This window comes from Oryctolagus cuniculus, chromosome 11, assembly GCF_051225735.1.
Source record: "Oryctolagus cuniculus isolate XC-2025 breed Fujian yellow rabbit chromosome 11, ASM5122573v1, whole genome shotgun sequence".
Taxonomy (NCBI): domain Eukaryota; kingdom Metazoa; phylum Chordata; class Mammalia; order Lagomorpha; family Leporidae; genus Oryctolagus; species Oryctolagus cuniculus.
The window spans coordinates 104,851,994-104,870,515 of record NC_142877.1 but is presented as its reverse complement, the minus strand read 5'-3'; the positions used below and the strand labels follow the sequence as shown (position 1 = coordinate 104,870,515).

Here is an 18,522-nt window from a genome sequence, read left to right as displayed (position 1 = left end):
TCCCATATGGGCACCAGTTTGAGTCCTGGCTGCTCCACTTCCGATCCAGCTTTCTACTATGGCCTGGGAAAGCCATAGAAAATGGCCCAAGTCCTTGAGCCCCTGCACCCATATGGGAGACCTGGAAGAGGCTCCTGGCTCCTGCTTTGGGTTGGTGTAGCTCTGGCCATTGTGGCCAACTGGGGAGTGAATTGGTGGATGGAAGACCTCTCTCTCTCTGCCTCTCCTCTCTCTGTGCAACTCTCACTTTTAAGTTAAATAAACAAACAAATAAATAAATAAAAATTCATATCTGTTCCATTTCTTGGATTTTATTAAAATTCCTCATTGTTTTTAGGGTAACATCTTGTATTCTTTTTTTTTTTTTTTTTTTTTGACTGGCAGAGTGGACAGTGAGAGAGAGAGACAGAGAGAAAGGTCTTCCTTTGCCGTTGGTTCACCCTCCAATGGCCACCGCGGCCGGCGCGCTGATCCAATGGCAGGAGCCAGGAGCCAGGCGCTTTTCCTGGTCTCTCATGGGGTGCAGGGCCCAAGCACCTGGGCCATCCTCCACTGCACTCCCTGGCCACAGCAGAGAGCTGGCCTGGAAGAGGGGCAACCGGGACAGAATCCGGCGCCCCAACCGGGACTAGAACCCGGTGTGCCGGCACCGCTAGGCGGAGGATTAGCCTAGTGAGCCGCAGCGCCGGCCAACATCTTGTATTCTTAATATGGCCTTCAAGGCCCTACTAATCTTTCCAGCCCTATCTCACTGCACCTCTAGCCCTTCTTGCCTTGGATTAGGGCCAGCCCTGCCTGGAACACACTTTCCTTCCTACTCCCTTTCTCTGGTCCTGTTTTTAGTATCACCTCCTCCAGGAAGCCAACCCTGACCTCCCAGGCCAGGCAAGTTCTCTTCACAGGACTAATTCAATATTTGTCGCTCTAGAGTGAAATTCCCATGAATGCAGGCGACTAGGTCATTATTAGTAGATTTTCTGTATACTAAAAATGCCCAGCCCCAAGTGTTCGTTCATAACTGCTGAATAAATAAATACTAAATAGAATTTAAACTTTTTTCAAAGATTGGGCTCATTGTATGACATATGATCCAGCTGCACTTGGAGGTTCTGATGTTTTCATTGTAAGACATCGTATCTGCTCTTGCCTCTACATTAGTTTCAAGACAGCTACATTTTTTGCAGCACTTCCTCTTTTTTAAACATTTTTTCCCTCCATTTTCCTTCACTATCAAGGGGTTAATGATCAAGGGGTTGCCAGAGGGGCGGACAGGAAAGGGAGTTCCTTGTTTGCTTTGATCTGTTAAGGACTGAAAATCTAGATAACAAGATTTTCCAGAATAATATTTACATTTTGAGAGATGGATTGAGATACTCTTCTAAAAGCAAAACTTGGGCATTTTACTGAGTTCCTGACAAACAGTTTGCATTTTCTTGGGAGGAGGGAGATTTTTTTTTTTTAACAGGCAGAGTGGACAGTGAGAGAGAGAGACAGAGAGAAAGGTCTTCCTTTTGCCATTGGTTCACCCTCCAATGGCCGCCGCAGCTGGCGCACTGCGGCCGGCGCACCGCACTGATCCGATGGCAGGAGCCAGGTACTTATCCTGGTCTCCCATGGGGTGCAGGGCCCAAGCACTTGGGCCAGCCTCCACTGCGCTCCCGGGCCATAGCAGAGAGCTGGCCTGGAAAAGGGGCAACCGGGAAAGAATCCGGCACCCCGACTGGGACTAGAACCTGGTGTGCCGGCACTGCTAGGCGGAGGATTAGCCTATTGAGCCACAGCACCGGCCGATCTTTTAGATTTTTAGATAAATGAAATAATATGTATTTCTTCCACTGTTCAGATACTGGTAGTTTAGAATCATTTTCACAAATTACATACTACTACGTTGTAGGAAATCCCACAGGAGTCCCAAAGATGAGTCACAAGTCAGGGATCACAGCTTACCCAGCAACTAATAGGAGGTGGACCATGGTGAAATTCATGGCAGTCCCAAATAAACTAAAAATAAGAATGGAGTTACTTATGCTAAGCTAGGAGCTGATGACACCGTTTATGCCAAGTTTAGTGTCTGCCAAGAAAAGTGTCTCCTCTTCAGACTGAACAGACGCCTCTGGACAGTCTGATAACATGTGTGCTAAGGACGATAACCTCAAGTCCCCCCAATAATAGCATGGCGGTTGACAGCACTGGACACAGCTGGTACGCCCTGTTCTAGACAGCAGATTGGTGGCGCCCCAGGAAATTCCAGAACACGACTGATTGACACCTGGACCCCCACCAGAGGTCTTTTTCCCCTGGAGTGGCAAGGATTAAAGGAGAGCTCTTTTTACCACTCCCCATCCCCTCGGGGATCATGGCCCAGTACCTGTGAACCTCTGGATTTCCTCCTATCTGGAGCAGAAAAGCCAGCCCATTACTCTGTAGCCGCACAAGCCGACTACGGAACAAAACTCCATCAGAGCTGATGCCTCCAAGACACCTCTCATCAGCCTGCTGCCAGACCTCTCAGTAGGGGACCTCTCCAACTCCTCGCCTTGCCTCGCCATCTGCCCGGGAACTCCGAGCCTACTGCCCAGAGTGACAGTCATCCCATACTTCCTTCCTGTAAGTGACTATTCTGAGATCCATTTCTCCAAGTGATAACAGAGACTTTGGAATCTGGACTTTGGACTTTGACTTTTCGTCACCATGATACAAACCTTGAGAATGCAGCATTTATAATGATAAAAGCCATGTGGAATATGAAGGAATGTGCCTCGACCCTATGATTAAGAATAATGCCATATGCTTTGCTGTACTTATATTACTATAGTTGGATTGCCTTTGAGACTGTTTTGATGCTAGGTGTGTGTTAAGATCTGTGGATTAATGAATATAACTATATAGATTGGTATGCAGAGTGGTGAAGCCCTAGTGTGAATTGGTGTGAGCAGTAAAAACCTTTCATTGGAAAGGCAGCCTGGTGTCCCTGTGTTCCTTCTTCCCCATACTCCGACACGTTGCCCTTAAGCTCTGTTGAGCTGCATGACAGCAGGCACTCGTGACAGAGGTTAACATTCGTGGTGTGTATATTTAACCAGTTCACTCTTGTTGAAAAGCCTCATTAGTAACAAAGTCAAGTATTTCTTCTTCGCTTTTCCCAACTCTTAAAATATCTATGCACTTAAGCATTTTCATGCATTATCTTATTTAGCCATTTTAATAATTCTGTAAAGTAGCAATAGCAGGCATCATATTACACCCACATTTACGCCAAGTTCAATCATACTGGCTTGGAAGCAAGGGAGAGAGTGACCCAGAGGAAGGAATTAGACAATGCTCTTGATACTTAAGTTTCTCTTGCTGAAACCTGGACATTTTATAGACAACCCACACTATTAAAAAAGCATCCTGTGGCTGGGGTTAGCCTAGCATTTAAGATATCTGCATGCTACAGGGAGTAACTGGGTTCAGTTCCAGGCTCTGGCTCTGACTTCAGCTTCCTGCAAATGTGAATCCTGGGAGGCAGCAGTGATGACTCAAGTGGTTGGGTTCCTGACACTCACATGGGTGACCTGGATTGAGTTCTTAGCTCCAAGCTTCATTGTCATCCCCCACCCCCACCCTACCCACTCCCCACCCTTTGCCTGCCCACTTCCGCATTACAAGCATTTGGGGATGAGAACCAGTGGAAGGAAGCTCTCTGTCTCTCAAATAACTAACAATAAAAAAAAAAAAATCTTTTTTTAGAAGCAGAGATTCTAGGCACAGCCCAAATTAGGATGGGGAGAGTGAGGCATTTGCCTTGGGTGAAAATTGAAAGGAAAACCAAAAAGCTCACTAATAAGGCTTAATAACTTTAAAAAAAAAAGATTTATTTTGTTTATTTGAAAGGCAGAGTTATAGAAAGAGGGAAAGAGAGAGAGAGAGATCTTCCATCCACTGGTTCCCTCCCCCAAACGGCTGCAAAAACCAAGGCTGAGTCAAGCTGAAGCCAGGGGCCAGGAGCTTCATTTGGGTCTCTTCCGTGGGTGGCAGGGACCCAGGGACTTGGGCCATCTTTCCCAAGTGCATTAGCACGGAGCAGGATCAGAAGTAGAGCAGCCGGGATTCAAACTGGCATCAAACAGGAGGCCTATGTTGCAGGAAGCAGCTTAACTTGTTAGGCCACAACACCTATCCTGAAGCGGAATAACATTTTCATGCAATATTTTAAAAGATGAAAATTACTGCACAATATCTATGGTGAAGAAAATATAAAAATTCTAAACAAAGTCAAGACCTGATCATGCACTTGCATTAATTCACCTCCACTGTATCCCATCTCCCCTGCCCCCAGTCTTAGCCTTGTTCTAGAGCCTAAGTAAGCACCTGGTTCAAATCTCAATTGTGTCCCTTCCTAGTTGCCTAAGGCTAGTTACTTAACCTCTTTGACCCTGGTTTCTTGATCTGTAAAACACAGATAACAGTGGTATCCACCTTGTAAGGTTGTTGAGAGCCCTCCTTGATCTGAGCACTAGTGAAGTCAACATTGGCCACCAGCGTCACAGTTCTGTGGAGAGACAGTGTTCCACGTAGCCAAGACCTCAGGACCGTGTGTGCCTTGGACAACTGCTACAACCTTTGTCATTGCACATATAGCAACCTATCAGCTTTCCCTAAAAGATGAAAAGGCATGAATGTGTGAAAAGCTTGCCTTGGATTGGAGCAAAAGAAACTCCTTTTGCAATTCTGTTCATTCCATGTGAACTTTAATTCCAAGGGGCATACTTTTGTGTGTTTCCTGAAGCCAGTTCTAAAGACAATCCTAAAAATGATTTGAATTGATAACACTGGATGAATGGATGATTACCCGGAGTAACCAAATTTAAGACAAAACCCACGTGAAGTGGTACGTACTGGGATTAAACAAACAAACAAAAAAGCCACAAAACCTTCCTAAATCCGAGGTGCCACGGGGGAAAACCTCCTAAAATAACCTAGTGTTGGGGTGGGGGTCCCTGGTCACTCTCTGCCTTGGCACCCCTCTCCTCACGCCAGGATGACGGCCATTACGTTTTTGGTGGTTTTCATGTTTTTTTTTCCTTCCCTACTCTCTCCGGGGACTATAGCCAAATACCCGACACCAAGGACTATACCAGGCACTAGGTATGAAATAGTATTTAACGAATATTAGTGAATAAAATTTAGTTTTGGCGCAAAGCCCAATGGTCGGGGTCGCGGTCCGGATGTGTGAGGGGGTTGGAGCACCAGACAGCATCTCCTTCCAGCGCTGCGAAAAGCTAAGATTTCCTAATTATTGTAGCTGAAGAAAAGGCATTGTGCACAAAATACTCACGTTATTACAGTACCAGCCGTGGCACAGGCTAGACGCAGGCGCCGGCCCTAGCCGGTTCGCAGATGGCAGGTCGGCCCGCCGATCTCTCCGCGCACGCGCAGACCTTGAGGGCGCGCGCCTGCCCTCTGCCCCTCCGCCCTCCAGGTGGCGCTGGCGACCCCGCCGCCGCCGTCGCCGCCGCCGCCGCCGCCACAGCCTGCAGCCGGGACAGACCCGGGCGGCGCCGGCCGCCTCGCGGGCCACGGGTCCGCCTCCGCCGCGCTGAGGGCGTGGGCTCCCGGCTCCCGGAAGCGGCGGCCGCGGCGTGGAGCCGAGCAGGCGACCGTCGCTGGAGTGGCAATGCGCAGCGGCTGGAGCTTGTGACCTGAGCGCGGCGGCCGGGCCGGGGCCCCTACATGGCGGCTCGCTGAGGCGGCGGCGGCTGTGGCTCCTCCGGGCGTGGTGTGGCGTGGCGGCGGCCGAGGGGATGCTGCTCAAGCTCTTGCAGAGACAGACCTATACCTGCCTGTCCCACAGGTATGGGCTCTACGTCTGTTTCGTGGGCGTCGTTGTCACCATCGTCTCCGCCTTCCAGTTCGGAGAGGTGAGTAGCGGCGCGGGAGACCCCGCAGGACGCGCACGGCGCCCCCAGCCTTGCCCTCGTCCTGCCCGCAGTGCCCGGAGCCCTGGCGCGCCTCGCTTTTGCCGCCCGTCCTCCCTGCAGCGCCGGGACCAGTCCCTGAGCCCGTCAGCTCCCCCGAGGCGCCGGTATCTCGAATCTGCCCCGAGGGCTCCGGTTTCAGCGTCCGGAGGCGAGATCTCGTCCTCCTGTCGGTTTCCGAGGGGCGTCGGCGCTCTCTGTAGTCTCCAGCAGGTGCAGCCTTCAGGGTCCTCAAGCCATGGACTTTGTATCCCCAGGCCTGTCTTTCCCTATAAAGACCCCTCCCGCACCTCGAGTTTATTTCTCTCTCCCCGTTTGTCGTAGCGCTCCTAAATCCGCCCCTCTGCCTCTCCTCTAAGGTCCCCTTTCTAATCTTGTCACCGTTCACCAAGGCACCTTATCTTAATCCTGTTTCTTCTTGGATCTCAAAACTTTCGTTCAAGAGGCATGTGTGTGTGTGCAAGTGTGTTCGTGTTCTTGTGAGTGAGCCCATTATCCAAAGCACTTAAGTGTGATAGGCTTTTCTGTTTTCTTTGCACGTCTTCCCTGTTATTTTGGACAGCTGTCCGTCAGCTAGTTGGGGGGAGGCTCCACTGGTGGGTGTGCACTCTCTGATGAGAAAGCTCTCTTGGCAGCTCCAAGCATGTGTCCCCATCCCATGATCAGAGATTGTCATATGACCAGGCACTGGGTTAACTGTCTTGGACTCCAGCACTCGACCTCTTGGGAGCCTGAACAACCTGCTGGGTCATGGGACAGGCTTATAATTTAGATTTGAGATCAAAGCCTGGCCTTTCTTGATGTGTTCTTGGTTAATGTGCAGTAAAGTTCAGTGAGACTGTAAACTCTTCACAGGGTCCACACAGCGGGGGTGGGGGTGGGGTGGGGGGGTGGAAACACCCAGGATGAATGGATTTTGTTCCCCTCTGAATATACACTTTCAACTTTTGTGGCATGAAATAATGCTTTTGGTTTAGTTTGATGGTTAGTTCATTATTGACAGTGTAATGTTGCATTTTTTATCATAGACAAATATATAGAGACTACAAGTACTTAGGAACTGAAGAGTATGTTTATGTGATTTTAGAGAATACTGTTTTTAGCAACTGAGAGAAAAGCTGTATTTTCAAGTAGTTTGAACTCTGTGTCCTTGTTTTCATATTTGGGGGGGGGGTGGGAGGTGGGCAGGAGGTTGCGAAAGGTTTTATGATGAACAGAATGATTCTTAGAATTACCACAATATACAGTGTTATCTCCCTTGTAACCTTCTTTAGGAGAAGTTGTCATTTGTTTAAATGCTGTAATTCTGGCCCAGGTACTGCCAGAATGTGCAGTCTAAATATTTAATGAATGGCTAGATTATATGGGATGGTTTCCAGGTGTGTACTTTTAGGGGTCTCTGGTTCTAGGGGCTAGAAAATAAGTCTTACTGGTAAGGGTGAGAAAACCCCAGACTTGTAAGCATGGATTATGTACTTAACAGGTGGTGTTGCATGTATTACAGTTAATATATGCATGCACGGTTAAGTGCATTATTGCTTTTTGATGATTTTTTTTTATCCTGGTTAATTTCATATTAGTTGTTTATTAACTCCCTTGCAGTCGAGGTGACTTAAAGGCATCAGTTGTTAAAGTTTTTCATTTTATACCTCATTTCCTCTCATTCCATGCCTGGTTATTCATTTGCTAAAAGAGAGACATTTATTATAGTCTTGAAATGGCCACAGATCTTAAAGTTTGGAACACACCGCAGATATAGCTGTAAAAAATGTCAATAGATGGTGTGAGAGGTGGAGGTAGTTGGCCTGTAGTTAATTTGCACCACACCGTGGAAAAGGGGAGCTGCAGGATTGGGCAGAGTTGGATCTGAATGCTAGCTTCAGTTAATGTCTGTTTCTTTTGGGAGGTTTAAGAGAGATACAAAGCCCAAATCACTCTCAAAGCAAGGACCTTGTCTTATTCTCTGCTATATTCGTAGCACATAGAAAGTGCTTAGCAGGTTCCAAATAAATACTTAATGGATGAATGAATCGAGGGTAATCTTCTTTTTTTTTTTTTTTTTTTTGACAGGCAGAGTGGACAGTGAGAGAGAGAGACAGAGAGAGAAAGGTCTTCCTTTGCCGCTGGTTCACCCTCCAATGGCCGCCGCTGCAGCCGGCGCACCGCGCTGATCCTGGCAGGAGCCAGGAGCCAGGTGCTTTTCCTGGTCTCCCATGGGGTGCAGGGCCCAAGCACCTGGGCCATCCTCCACTGCACTCCCTGGCCATAGCAGAGAGCTGGCCTGGAAGAGGGGCAACCGGGACAGAATCCGGCGCCCCAACCGGGACTAGAACCCGGTGTGCCGGCGCCGCAAGGTGGAGGATTAGCCTATTGAGCCACGGCGCCGGCTCTCGAGGGTAATCTTAACCAACATCCTTGAGTTCATTTCTAATTAAGTTTTCTACTCTGATGCTGAGCATCTCTAATTTTTAGACATGATTTTAACATGTAAACATGACTGATGGTCTGATTATAATCTTCATGTTCTGCAAATCATTCCTGTTTGTGCTTTTTTTGGAAACTCGAAGCCTGTAGTAGCTCACCTTCTTTGGCTATCTTTTTCTAGTTGAGATGAGACCAGAATGCGCATATACATTGACAGTGTAATGAGGATTGAGTCATAATACAAGGGACTAAGTCATTGAATGCCTGAATGGGGACACAGTGATTGCTTAGGAATTCAAAAGAAGGGAAGAAAATTGAGTTGAAACATCCTAGAGGAGCTTATAAGGAGGCAGGAGCTTTAAGAAGCTTAATGGGGACTGGCGATGTGGCACAGAAGGTTAAGCCTCCACCTGTGGTGCTAGCATCCTGTGAGTGCTGGTTCAAGTCCCAGATGCTCCACTTTGATCCAGCTCCCTGCTAATGCACCTGGAAAAGCAGTGGAAGATGGCCCAAATGCTTGGGCCCCTGCATCCATGTAGGAGAACCTGAAGAAGCTGCCAGCTCCTGGCTTTGGCCTAGCCTAGCCCCAGCCTTTGCAGCCATCTGGGGAATAAACCAGCGGATGGAATATCTCAATCTCTCCTTCTCTGTATCTCTGCCTTTCAAATAAATAAATAAATCATTAAGGAAAAAAAAAGATGGATGAGTAGGAACCTATACATAGGAGAAATGAGAAAAGGCTGTTCTAGGCAGTAAAGGGAGTAATTTCCAGATAAATTCGGTAATGTTCTAAATGTTTGTGATTCCTTTTTCTTTTTGAGTTACTAGTAGTTTAAAATTGCTGCTGGTGTTAGTTGACAGTACTAGGTTGCCCTTGACAGAAATCCAATGCAGATCTGAGAAAATGCAGTTTATTAACTGGTGTAATTGAAAAATACAGGGTTTCTGGAAGGGTTGGATCAAGGCATCAAATGATGTCAGAAATCCCTTTTTGTCTTCTGTTCTCTACCTCTGCTTTCTCCTCTTTCTGTTTTCTTCTCAGGCAAGCTGTCCCTACATAAGAGCAAAGGTGTCTGCTGGTAACTGACTCAGCTTCTGCTCTGCCAGTTTAGTAACTGCACGGAAAAGAAAACTCTTTCTCATTAGTGCCAGCTAGGCCTGGGGCTGCCTGCCTAGCCTGGGGAGTGAGTTCCCTTGTTAACCCCTTGGATCATCTCCAGGGCTGTGGGCGGTAGGCGTGGCTTCAGTCGCAACTCACTCAGCAGTGATAAACTGAGAGGGGCTCCTTGGAAGATGATCGTGAGGCTGTTATCAAAAAAGGGCCAGGGCAGCCGATGTCCTAGATGCTGGCTTGAGTCAAACCCATTTCCTTTCCTTGACCTTAACATGGACAACATGTCTGTGATAGCTTTTAGCCCTTTTCCTTGTTCTGGAAGATGTAAAAGCGGGTTGTTTCCATTTCCATTTTGATTTATAACAACCTATCAGTGAATCTACCTGTGACACTTATGTTTCTGGTGGGTATATTCATATAGAGCTTTGTTTAACACAACTCAAAGTGTGCCCTTATAAATGTGTTTATGGTGATTCAGTATATTGCTGTAATTTATATGGTGATTTGATAGTTGCATTTAGACCAACTCTTGAGATTTAAATATACATATTGCTCATTTTGTTAATGGATTTTTTTAAAAGATGTATTTATTTGAAAGGCAGAATTAGAGGGAGAGAGAGAGGTCTTCCATCTGCTGGTTTACTCCCCAAATGCCACAAAGGCTAGAGCTGGGCCAAGCTAAAGCTAGGAGCCTGGAACTCCATCTGGGTCTCCCATGAGGGTGGCAGAGGCCCAAGTATTTGGGCCATCCTCCACTGCTTTCCTAGGCACATAGGAGGGAGCTGGATTGTAAGTGGAGCAGCCTGGACTCGAACCAGTGCTTATATGAGATGCCGGTGTTGTAGGCAGCTTAACCCACTGTGTCATACTGCTGGCCTCTATTGAATTTTTTTATTTTGCTTTTATTTTTTATTTTTAAAATAGATTTATTTTTTGAGAGGCAGTTACAAAGAGGTAGAAACAGAGATAGAAGTCTTCCATCCGCTGGTTCACTCTCCAAATGGCTGCAATGGCAGGAGCTAGGCGGATCCAAAGCCAGAAACCAGGATCCAGGAGCTTCTTCTGGGTCTCCCATGTGGGGGCAGGGGCCCAGTCACTTAGGCCATCTTCCACTGCTTTCCCAGGCCATTAGCAGAGAGCTGGATCGGAAGAGGAGCAGCCGGGACTCAAACTGACACCCACATGTAATGCCAGCACCACAGGCGGTGGCTTAGTCTTCTACGCTGCACAGCTGCCCTCCCTGCCCTCAATGAACTTTAACATGTAAGGAGACTTAGCCTGGCCTTTTTGCAGCACGTGGCACTCAGGCATTTGGAAACTCCTACTCCCTCATGAAGCGCACCCTCCCCACTCTGCTTCCCATCTGCTCATTCCTCCTCAGTCTCAGTGCTGGGGTTGATGATGCTGCCTCCCCCACACACTAAACTGCCTTTCTGTGACAGTGCTTATTCATCATGGTACTTTTTCCTCCCTGAGCCCGTAGTTTCTGATTAATGTCTGTTCCGTGTGGGTTCCTCCAGCTTCTGACAGTGCTCCCAGAAGATGGGGAGGACCTACTCCAGTGTTTTCCTGGCATTGGCTCCAGTTAGGTCACAGAGCCATAAGTAAACACACCTTTTGAGGAGAGGGGGTTGCTTTGAGACCAGGCTGACCCTCACTGACCATTGGTGTTATGTGGGGGAGGGTTTCTTTATGGAGGAAGAGGTGATGCCGGGTAGGCCCCTGGCTCTGATTCTCCTGCTGAGCGAGCACAACCTGTGAGATATGGAGCAAGTTTCTTTATCTAGCTCTACCTCTGCTCCTGGATGAAACTCAGGTAGGCCTAAGACTGCTGCTGCTGTTCCCAGGTAATAACTCTTGTGAGTGCTGCACATTACAAAACAGCAGTCAAGGTCACCAGTCATAGAACAGGGAGCTGAAGTTGAGACTTCTTGCTCCCTCCCACTTCAGGCCTGCTCCAGGCCAGACAGCTGCAGTTGAGGAAGGTAGGTGGGCACCTTTTCTCTTTCCTCACCTGATGCGTCTTTCTCCTCTGTAAGCTGGTTCAGGGGCCTCTTGTGTTGGAGCACATGAGAGAAAGTAAGGGAGCGAGGGCAGGCGCGTCCTCCTTAAATAGGTGCAGAGCTCTTTGTGATTTGCAGGTGTCAGAGCTTGTTTTCTGAGCACTTTCCGGGGCATCCCCTAAGACTGCTGCACCTGGGCTGGGGGCCATCACTTATCTGATGAGACCAAATGCCTCTTCATCAGATTGTTGCCCCTCCAGGGAACCCTGGACCTGATCTGAAGCAACCCTCAGATGATTCTGTCTTGTATGTTGCCCACATCTGGTGCATAAGCTTACCAGTGTCCTTCGCCCAGACTAGGGGAGTGTGGGCTGATTCCATCATGATGTCAACTTACTTTAGCCAGCCAGTGCTTTGTATTTCTCAAGTGTGAGACAATTGTGGTGCCCACCCAACTCCACAGACCCATAGTGAGCAATGCTTATTTTTTTATTTTTTAAAGATTTATTTATGTTTGAAAGGCAGAGTGATAGAGAGAGAGAGATATCTTCCATTCTCTGGTTCAGTCTTCAGATGGCTGCAACAGTTGGGGCTGGGCCAGGTGGAAGCCAGGAGCTTCATCCAGGTCTCCCACATGGGTGGCAGGACCCAAGCACTTGGGCCATCCTCCACTAATGGGAGCGCTTATGGAATGCCAGTGTCCCGGGCAGCAACATAACCTGCTCTACTGCAACGCCTGCCCCACAATTTTGTTGAGACTCTTGGGCCCTTCTCCTGGGCTTTTAAGGGGATGGGAAAGAAATGTGCGGTTCTGCCCTTGGCACAGACTGCTGGCTACACGTGAAAATCTCTGATCTCCCACTCCTAGCACTTTATGTCACAGTTCAGATTATTTTCAACCACTCTGTAGGAAACTTGGCATCTTGGTCTGATACTTCATTTTGCAGTGTGATAGCTTGTATTTTGGTGCCTCAGAAGAAACTTATTCTTCCATGCATAGCTTCTTAGTGCAGGTACTAAGTTTGCCCAGGAGGTGGACCTTCTTTGTGCTTTTGTCCTCAGCATCCTGAGCACAATCTCTTATCTTCCAAGCCTGTGCCCCCAGCAGAGTGTCTGGCTCATTCATTCAGTTAGTGAGTATTTGTTGAGCAGTGTGCCAGTCCCCTGGGGATGCAGTAGTGAACAAAGCAAGCAGGGTTCCTGTTGACAAGGAGCTTATGTTCTGCTTGTGCAATCAGACATTAAATGCTACTGGGTTACAACTGTGAGAAATGCTACAAAGAAGTAGAAGATGTTGGGGGGGGGGGCTGGAGACTGGCAGAGAGTCAGTCTTTGCTGATGGCAGGGGGTCAAGAGAGGCTTGCTTGGTGCTGTGTGAGCTGAACTCTAAAGGGTAAGCATTACTGAGGCACAGGGCAGAAGAGAACAGTGGTTCTAGGCCATGGATGAATTTGCTCCCCAGGGAACACTGGACAATATTTAGAGACAGTTTTCAGTTGTCATAGCTGGGGTGTGGTGGGTGGGAGAGTTGGTACTACTGGCATTTAGTGGGTAGAAGCCAGGGATACTGCTAAACATTTTACAATGCATAAGACAACCCCTCCACAGCAAAGAATAATCCAGCCCAAAATGTCAGTGGTGCTGAGACTGAGAAACCCTGTTCACAGTTTAGGAAACTGTGAAGGCCTTGAAGTTAGGGTGTATGTGAGAAGGTAAATGGAAACTCACGTGATGAGAAGACACCAAACAAAATGTCCATCTAGGGAAGATTGGTGCAGCTGTTGGTGTCCTTTTCTGGGTACCTGGTAGATTAGGCACTTAGGACTTTGTTGTTTGTCCTGAGAACAGTGGGTACCATTAAAGGTTATCATGTTCTCGAATCATGCAGCCTTCACAGCAAGGAATTATCAGGCCCCAAATGTCAATAAAGCCAGAAGTTTAGAAAGCTTAGATTAGAACCAGCGAGAATTGCTGCAGGGCAGTTAGCCTGTAGAAGCCTTGGCCTAGACTGGTGGAAGGACATAGAAAGAGAAGTGAACAGAGAAGTTTAGGAAGCAAAATCATGTGGTCCCTGTGTTCCATTATGTGTCAGACACTCCTGCAACGTTCTAGAACACAGAAGTGAGCAGCATAGACAAGTTCGGTTGCTCTCCCAGACTTTAACTCAGTGTTCGGTGAATACTTATTAATTAGAATTTATTTTTGTTCTCTGTTGTGATTGAGCTCAGTGAGGTGAGGCATCTTGCATGGTGTTTGGGCAAGACACCAGGGAGTGTTAATTTATGCCAAACGTCCCATCTCAGATCTGCTTTCCATATGGCCATGAGGCTCCTGCATGGTAGGAACAGGAGACCCCTCTGGGCAGCTGCCAGTTGGGCTTCCCTTAGAAGGAGTAGAACAGCTCACAGAAATCTCTTTATCTCAGTGTGCTTTACTATGATTATGAAAACAGAGGGAGCAAGAGCTTTATTAACTTAATGTGGCTCCCACTATGATAACATAAAGGCTTCTCTAATTCCTCTAAAATGTAACAAGCCTAACTATGTATTATATAGATTCGTGATGTATCTTTAAATTACTGTTGCTGTCTGCATTGGTTCTAACCATGTTGTGATCCAAGTGCAGGATCTTTAGCAGGTAATTAGCCTGTGTGTGATGTGTGCATGCACTAAATTAAACTGGAAAAAATGAAATGTTGGCCGGCGCCATGGCTCACTTGGTTAATCCTCTGCCTGCGGCACTGGCATCCCATATAGGCATCAGGTTCTAGTCCCGGTTGCTCCTCTTCCAGTCCAGCTCTCTGCTGTGGCCCGGGAGGGCAGTGGAGGATGGCCCAAGTGCTTGGGTACCTGCACCCGCATGGGAGACCAGGAAAAAGCACCTGGCTCCTGGCTTTGGATTGGCGCAGCGTTGGCCGTAGCGGCCATTTGGGGGGTGAACCAACGGAAGGAAGACCTTTCTCTTTGTCTTTCTCACTGTCTGTAACTCTACCTGTCAAGTAATCAAAATAAATAAATAAATAATAAAAAAATGAAATGTTACAGACTTAAGTCACAAACAGAAAGTGAAATGCATTCTATGATCAGACTGAAAAATGTATTGCCCCAATTCATTTTCTAATATTGATGCTGCTTTTAGAATTCTAGTTTATTCTTTCTCTCTTGAAAGGCTCTTCTTTTCATTACCTCATTCTCTTAATTTCATTTCTGCTGTCATTAATTTCAAATTGGGTAAAGCTTCTTTACCTTATTTTCAGAAGTTGTTTATGCAATAAATTTTTGGAGGTATTTACTCTAGGCCAGGTTCTCTACTGCTTGTTACAAACACAAGGATGGTTTTCTTTCTCCTCTTGAGGAACTCATGGTCCAGACAGGAAGATAGATGGACAAGCAAATAGACAACCTTAAAATGCGTTGTAATAAATGGAGTTGAAGAGAAAGGCTTGGGTACCAGGCAAACTTCCTCAGTCAAGTGGTATCGGAGTTTGGTCTTGAAGAGGGTGGCAGGGGGAAGAAAGGGAAGCCTTTTGTTTTTGTTTCCTTTCAAAGTATGCCATAGGTGTAAAGGTGTGGGTATGAGAGGCATTGTTGCCTTCCAGGAACAGAAGTGGTTCAGAAGGGCTGGGCATTTGGGAAGTGACAGGGAATGCAAACTGAAGAGGCAAGCAAGGACCAGTTTAGGACCTGCCAACTGGGTGGTGCTGAGGGATTTGGGGCCCATCAGAGCATTTTAAACAAGACATAATGATATCAAATCAGTGTTTAAAACAATTGCTGTAGAGGTAATGTGGCAGAGATAATGAATTGTAGGCAGAAGAGAACTGGCAGCAGGAAACTAGTTTGTAGTAGAAATCCAGGTGAAAATCCCACGTTGACTGTAGTGCTTCAGAATCAGCAGGCTTTAAACATAATTATACAAAAGCCTGAAAGTTTGGTGTCTTTGTTTTTGGAAATAGGCATTACTTATCACTGCCTTATTGTTTGACTTAGAGTAAGTCTCTTTATTTTAAAATTGCCCTTGTGGGGCCCACATTGTGGTGTAGCAGATAAAGCCACAGCCTGAGACACCAGTATCTCATATGGGTGCCAGTTCGAGTCCCTGCTGCTCCACTTCTGATCCTGTTCCCTGGTAATGCACCTGGGAAAGCAGCGGAGGATTGCCGGAGTACTTGGGACCCTGCACCCACACTTGGAGACAGGGAAGAAGCTCCTGGCTCCTGGCTTCAGCTGGCCCAGCTTTAACCTTTGAGATATTTGGGGAGTGAACAAGCAGATGGAAGATCTTTTTCACTCTGTCTCTCGTTCTCTCTTTCTGTAACTCTGTCTTTCAAATAATTAAAAAAAAAACTTAAAAAATAAATTGTCCTTGCTGGATAATATTTAAAGTAGATTAGGAGAAAGTATTGTGGCACAGCAGGTTAAGCTGCCACTGGGGATACTTGCATCCCATATTGAAGTGTCAGTTCAAATCCTAGCTCCTCCGATTCCTATCCAGCTTCCTGTTAACATGCCTAGGAGGAAGCAGATAATGGTCCAAGTAATTGGGTTCCTGCCACCCATGTGGGAGACCCAGATGGAGTTTCTGACTCCTGGCTGTAGCCTGGCCCAGCCCTAGCCATTGCAGGTATTTGGGGAGTCAACTAGAAGATGAAAGATCTGTCTCTTCAGTGTCTCCCCCCTCTGTCACTCTTCCTTTCAAATAAACAAATTAAATAAATCTTTTGAAACATTAAGCCTAAAGAAAAATTTAAATATTTATGTAAAAATAACTGTCTTTTCAAAAGCAACAAAAATTCAGTGAAGTGGCATTTTTTAATTCTTAAAAATCTCTTTTAATGTCTGGCTTAATGAAAGACAAATGGAATAAGATTGTTCTGCATTAGCCTATTGCAATCTCAAAAGGTCTGTAGGTGTGAGAGAACTCCAGCATGTTCTCATGAGAGAATGAGAATAAAATAGTAAAAACTGTGTTATAAAAATAGTTCTGACAGCGAGGACTTGCTTGGGACACAGCACTTTGAGAACTGTTGGCTTACTTCTGCAGGCTGCCATCAGGACTAGAGTACTTTAATGCAAGCTACTCTTTCTTTTTTTAAAAATTGTTTATTTAAAAGGCAGAGTGACAGAAGAGATCATCTATTTGCTGGTTTACTCTCCAAATCCCCACAACAACCAGGGTTGGGCCAGGCCAAACCTAAGAGCCAAAAGCTCTATCCTGGTCTCCCATATGGGTGGCAGGGACCACAGTACTTGGGCTCTCATCTGCTACCTTCCCAGGTGCATTAGCAGGGAGGTGGGTGGGAATTAGAGTAGCTGGGACCCAAGCTAGCAATCCAATATGGGATGCAGATGTCCCAAGCAGTGGCTTAACCTGCTGTGCCAAAATGCCTGTCCCAGGTTTAATTTTAATATAGTATATAGCAGACAAAATCCATATATATATATATATTTAAAGATTTTTAAAATTTATTTGAAAGTCAGAGTTACACAGGAGAGGCAGAGAGAGAGAGAGAGAGAGAGAGAGAGAGAGGTCTTCCATTCGCTGGTTCACAACCCAGATGGCTGCAATGGCCAGAGCTGCGCTGATCTGAAGCCAGGAGCCAGGGGCTTCTTCTGGGTCTCCCACGCAGGTGCAGGGGCCTAAGCACTTGGGCCATCTTCTACTGCTTTTCCAGGCCATTGCAGAGAGCTGGATTGGAAGTGGAGCAGCTGGGACTCAAACCGGCGTCCATATGGGATGCTGGCACTGCAACTGGTAGCTTTCCCCGCTACACTACAGCGCCGGCACCCACATATATATTTTTTGAATGATTTATTTATTTATTTGAAACCCTGAGTGACAGAGTGGGAGAGAGAGAGAGAAAGAGATCTTCCATCCATTGGTTCATTCCCCAGATGGCTGAAAATGGTCGGGGCTGGGCCAGAGGAAAGCCAGGAGCCAGAAACTCTATCTACATCTTCCACATGAGTGGCATACTCAATTCCTTGGACCACCGTCCGCTGCCTCCCCAGGTGCACCAGCAGGAAACTAGATCACAGGTGGAGCAGCCAGGACTTGAACTGGTGCTCCAGTATGGGATGCTGGAGTTGCAGGCAGCAGCTTAGCCTGTTGCACCACAACGTCAGACCCAATCCACATACATTAAAAAACAAAACAAAACAAAAAACACAACTCTGGGGTCTTAAGTAATTTTTTTATCAACCATTTGAAAGCAGGGGTGGGGAACCTTTTTTCTTCCAAAAATTTTTTGGATATTTATATTGATGTTATCATTCATGGCCACACAAAATTATCAACTTAAAAATTAGCATGCTATAGATTTATTTATTTATTTTTATATTTATTAATTTATTTAAAAGGTAAAGTTACAGAGAGAGAGGAGAGACAGTGAGAGATCTTTAATCTGCTTGTTCGCTCTCCAAGTGGCCGCAATGGCCAGGACTGGGCCAGGCAGAAGCCAGGGGCCAGGAGCTTCATCTGGGTCTTTCATGTGGTACAGTGCCCCAAGAACTTGGGCCATCTTCCACTGCTTTCTCAGGCACATTAACAGAGAGCTGGCATGGGAATGGAGCAGCTGGGACTTGAAGCAGGGTCCATACGGGGTGCCGTCACACCTGCTGCACCACAGTGCTGGCCCATGCTGTAGATTTACTGAATTTTGAGGTCTTTTGGTTGCCTTGACGGGACCAGACCAAATGATTTCACGGATTTCATATGGCCTGATCCACAGTCCACACATTAGTTACCCCTGGTTAAAGGGATCCTGAGACCAAAAAGTTTGAGAGTTGTTGTTTCAAGCATTTAAAAAGGAATATATCTCTATCCTATAAGAACAGATGGGTGCTTGTGCTATAGCGGGTAAAGCCACTGTCTGCAGTGCTGGCATCCCATATTGGTGCTGATCAAGTCCCGGCTGCTCTAGTTCCAATCCAGCTCTCTGTTATGGCCTCAGACAGCAGTAGAGGATGGCCCAGATCCTTGGGCACCTGCACCCGTGTGGGATACCCAGAAGCTCCTGGCT

At 46.9% G+C, this 18,522-nt stretch overlaps 2 protein-coding genes across 3 annotated transcripts in view; one reads left to right on the top strand and one right to left on the bottom strand.

The window, feature by feature from the left end:
* Positions 1–5,458, bottom strand: part of DRAM1 (DNA damage regulated autophagy modulator 1) — a 69,657-nt gene extending 64,199 nt beyond the window's left edge. Inside the window, exon 1 of the mRNA XM_089308882.1 lies at positions 5,321–5,458. The gene's annotated coding sequence lies outside the window, so the exon portion shown is untranslated. The remainder of the gene's footprint in view (positions 1–5,320) is intronic.
* Positions 5,459–5,499: 41 nt separating this feature from the next.
* GNPTAB (N-acetylglucosamine-1-phosphate transferase subunits alpha and beta) overlaps positions 5,500–18,522 on the top strand; it is an 85,649-nt gene continuing 72,626 nt past the window's right edge. Inside the window, exon 1 of one of the 2 annotated variants that reach the window (XM_002711224.6) lies at positions 5,500–5,903. In XM_002711224.6, coding sequence (XP_002711270.2) covers positions 5,787–5,903 — 117 coding nt within the window. In that variant the 5' untranslated portion in view covers positions 5,500–5,786. The remainder of the gene's footprint in view (positions 5,904–18,522) is intronic. The other variant, XM_070052755.2, reaches the window with a different exon arrangement.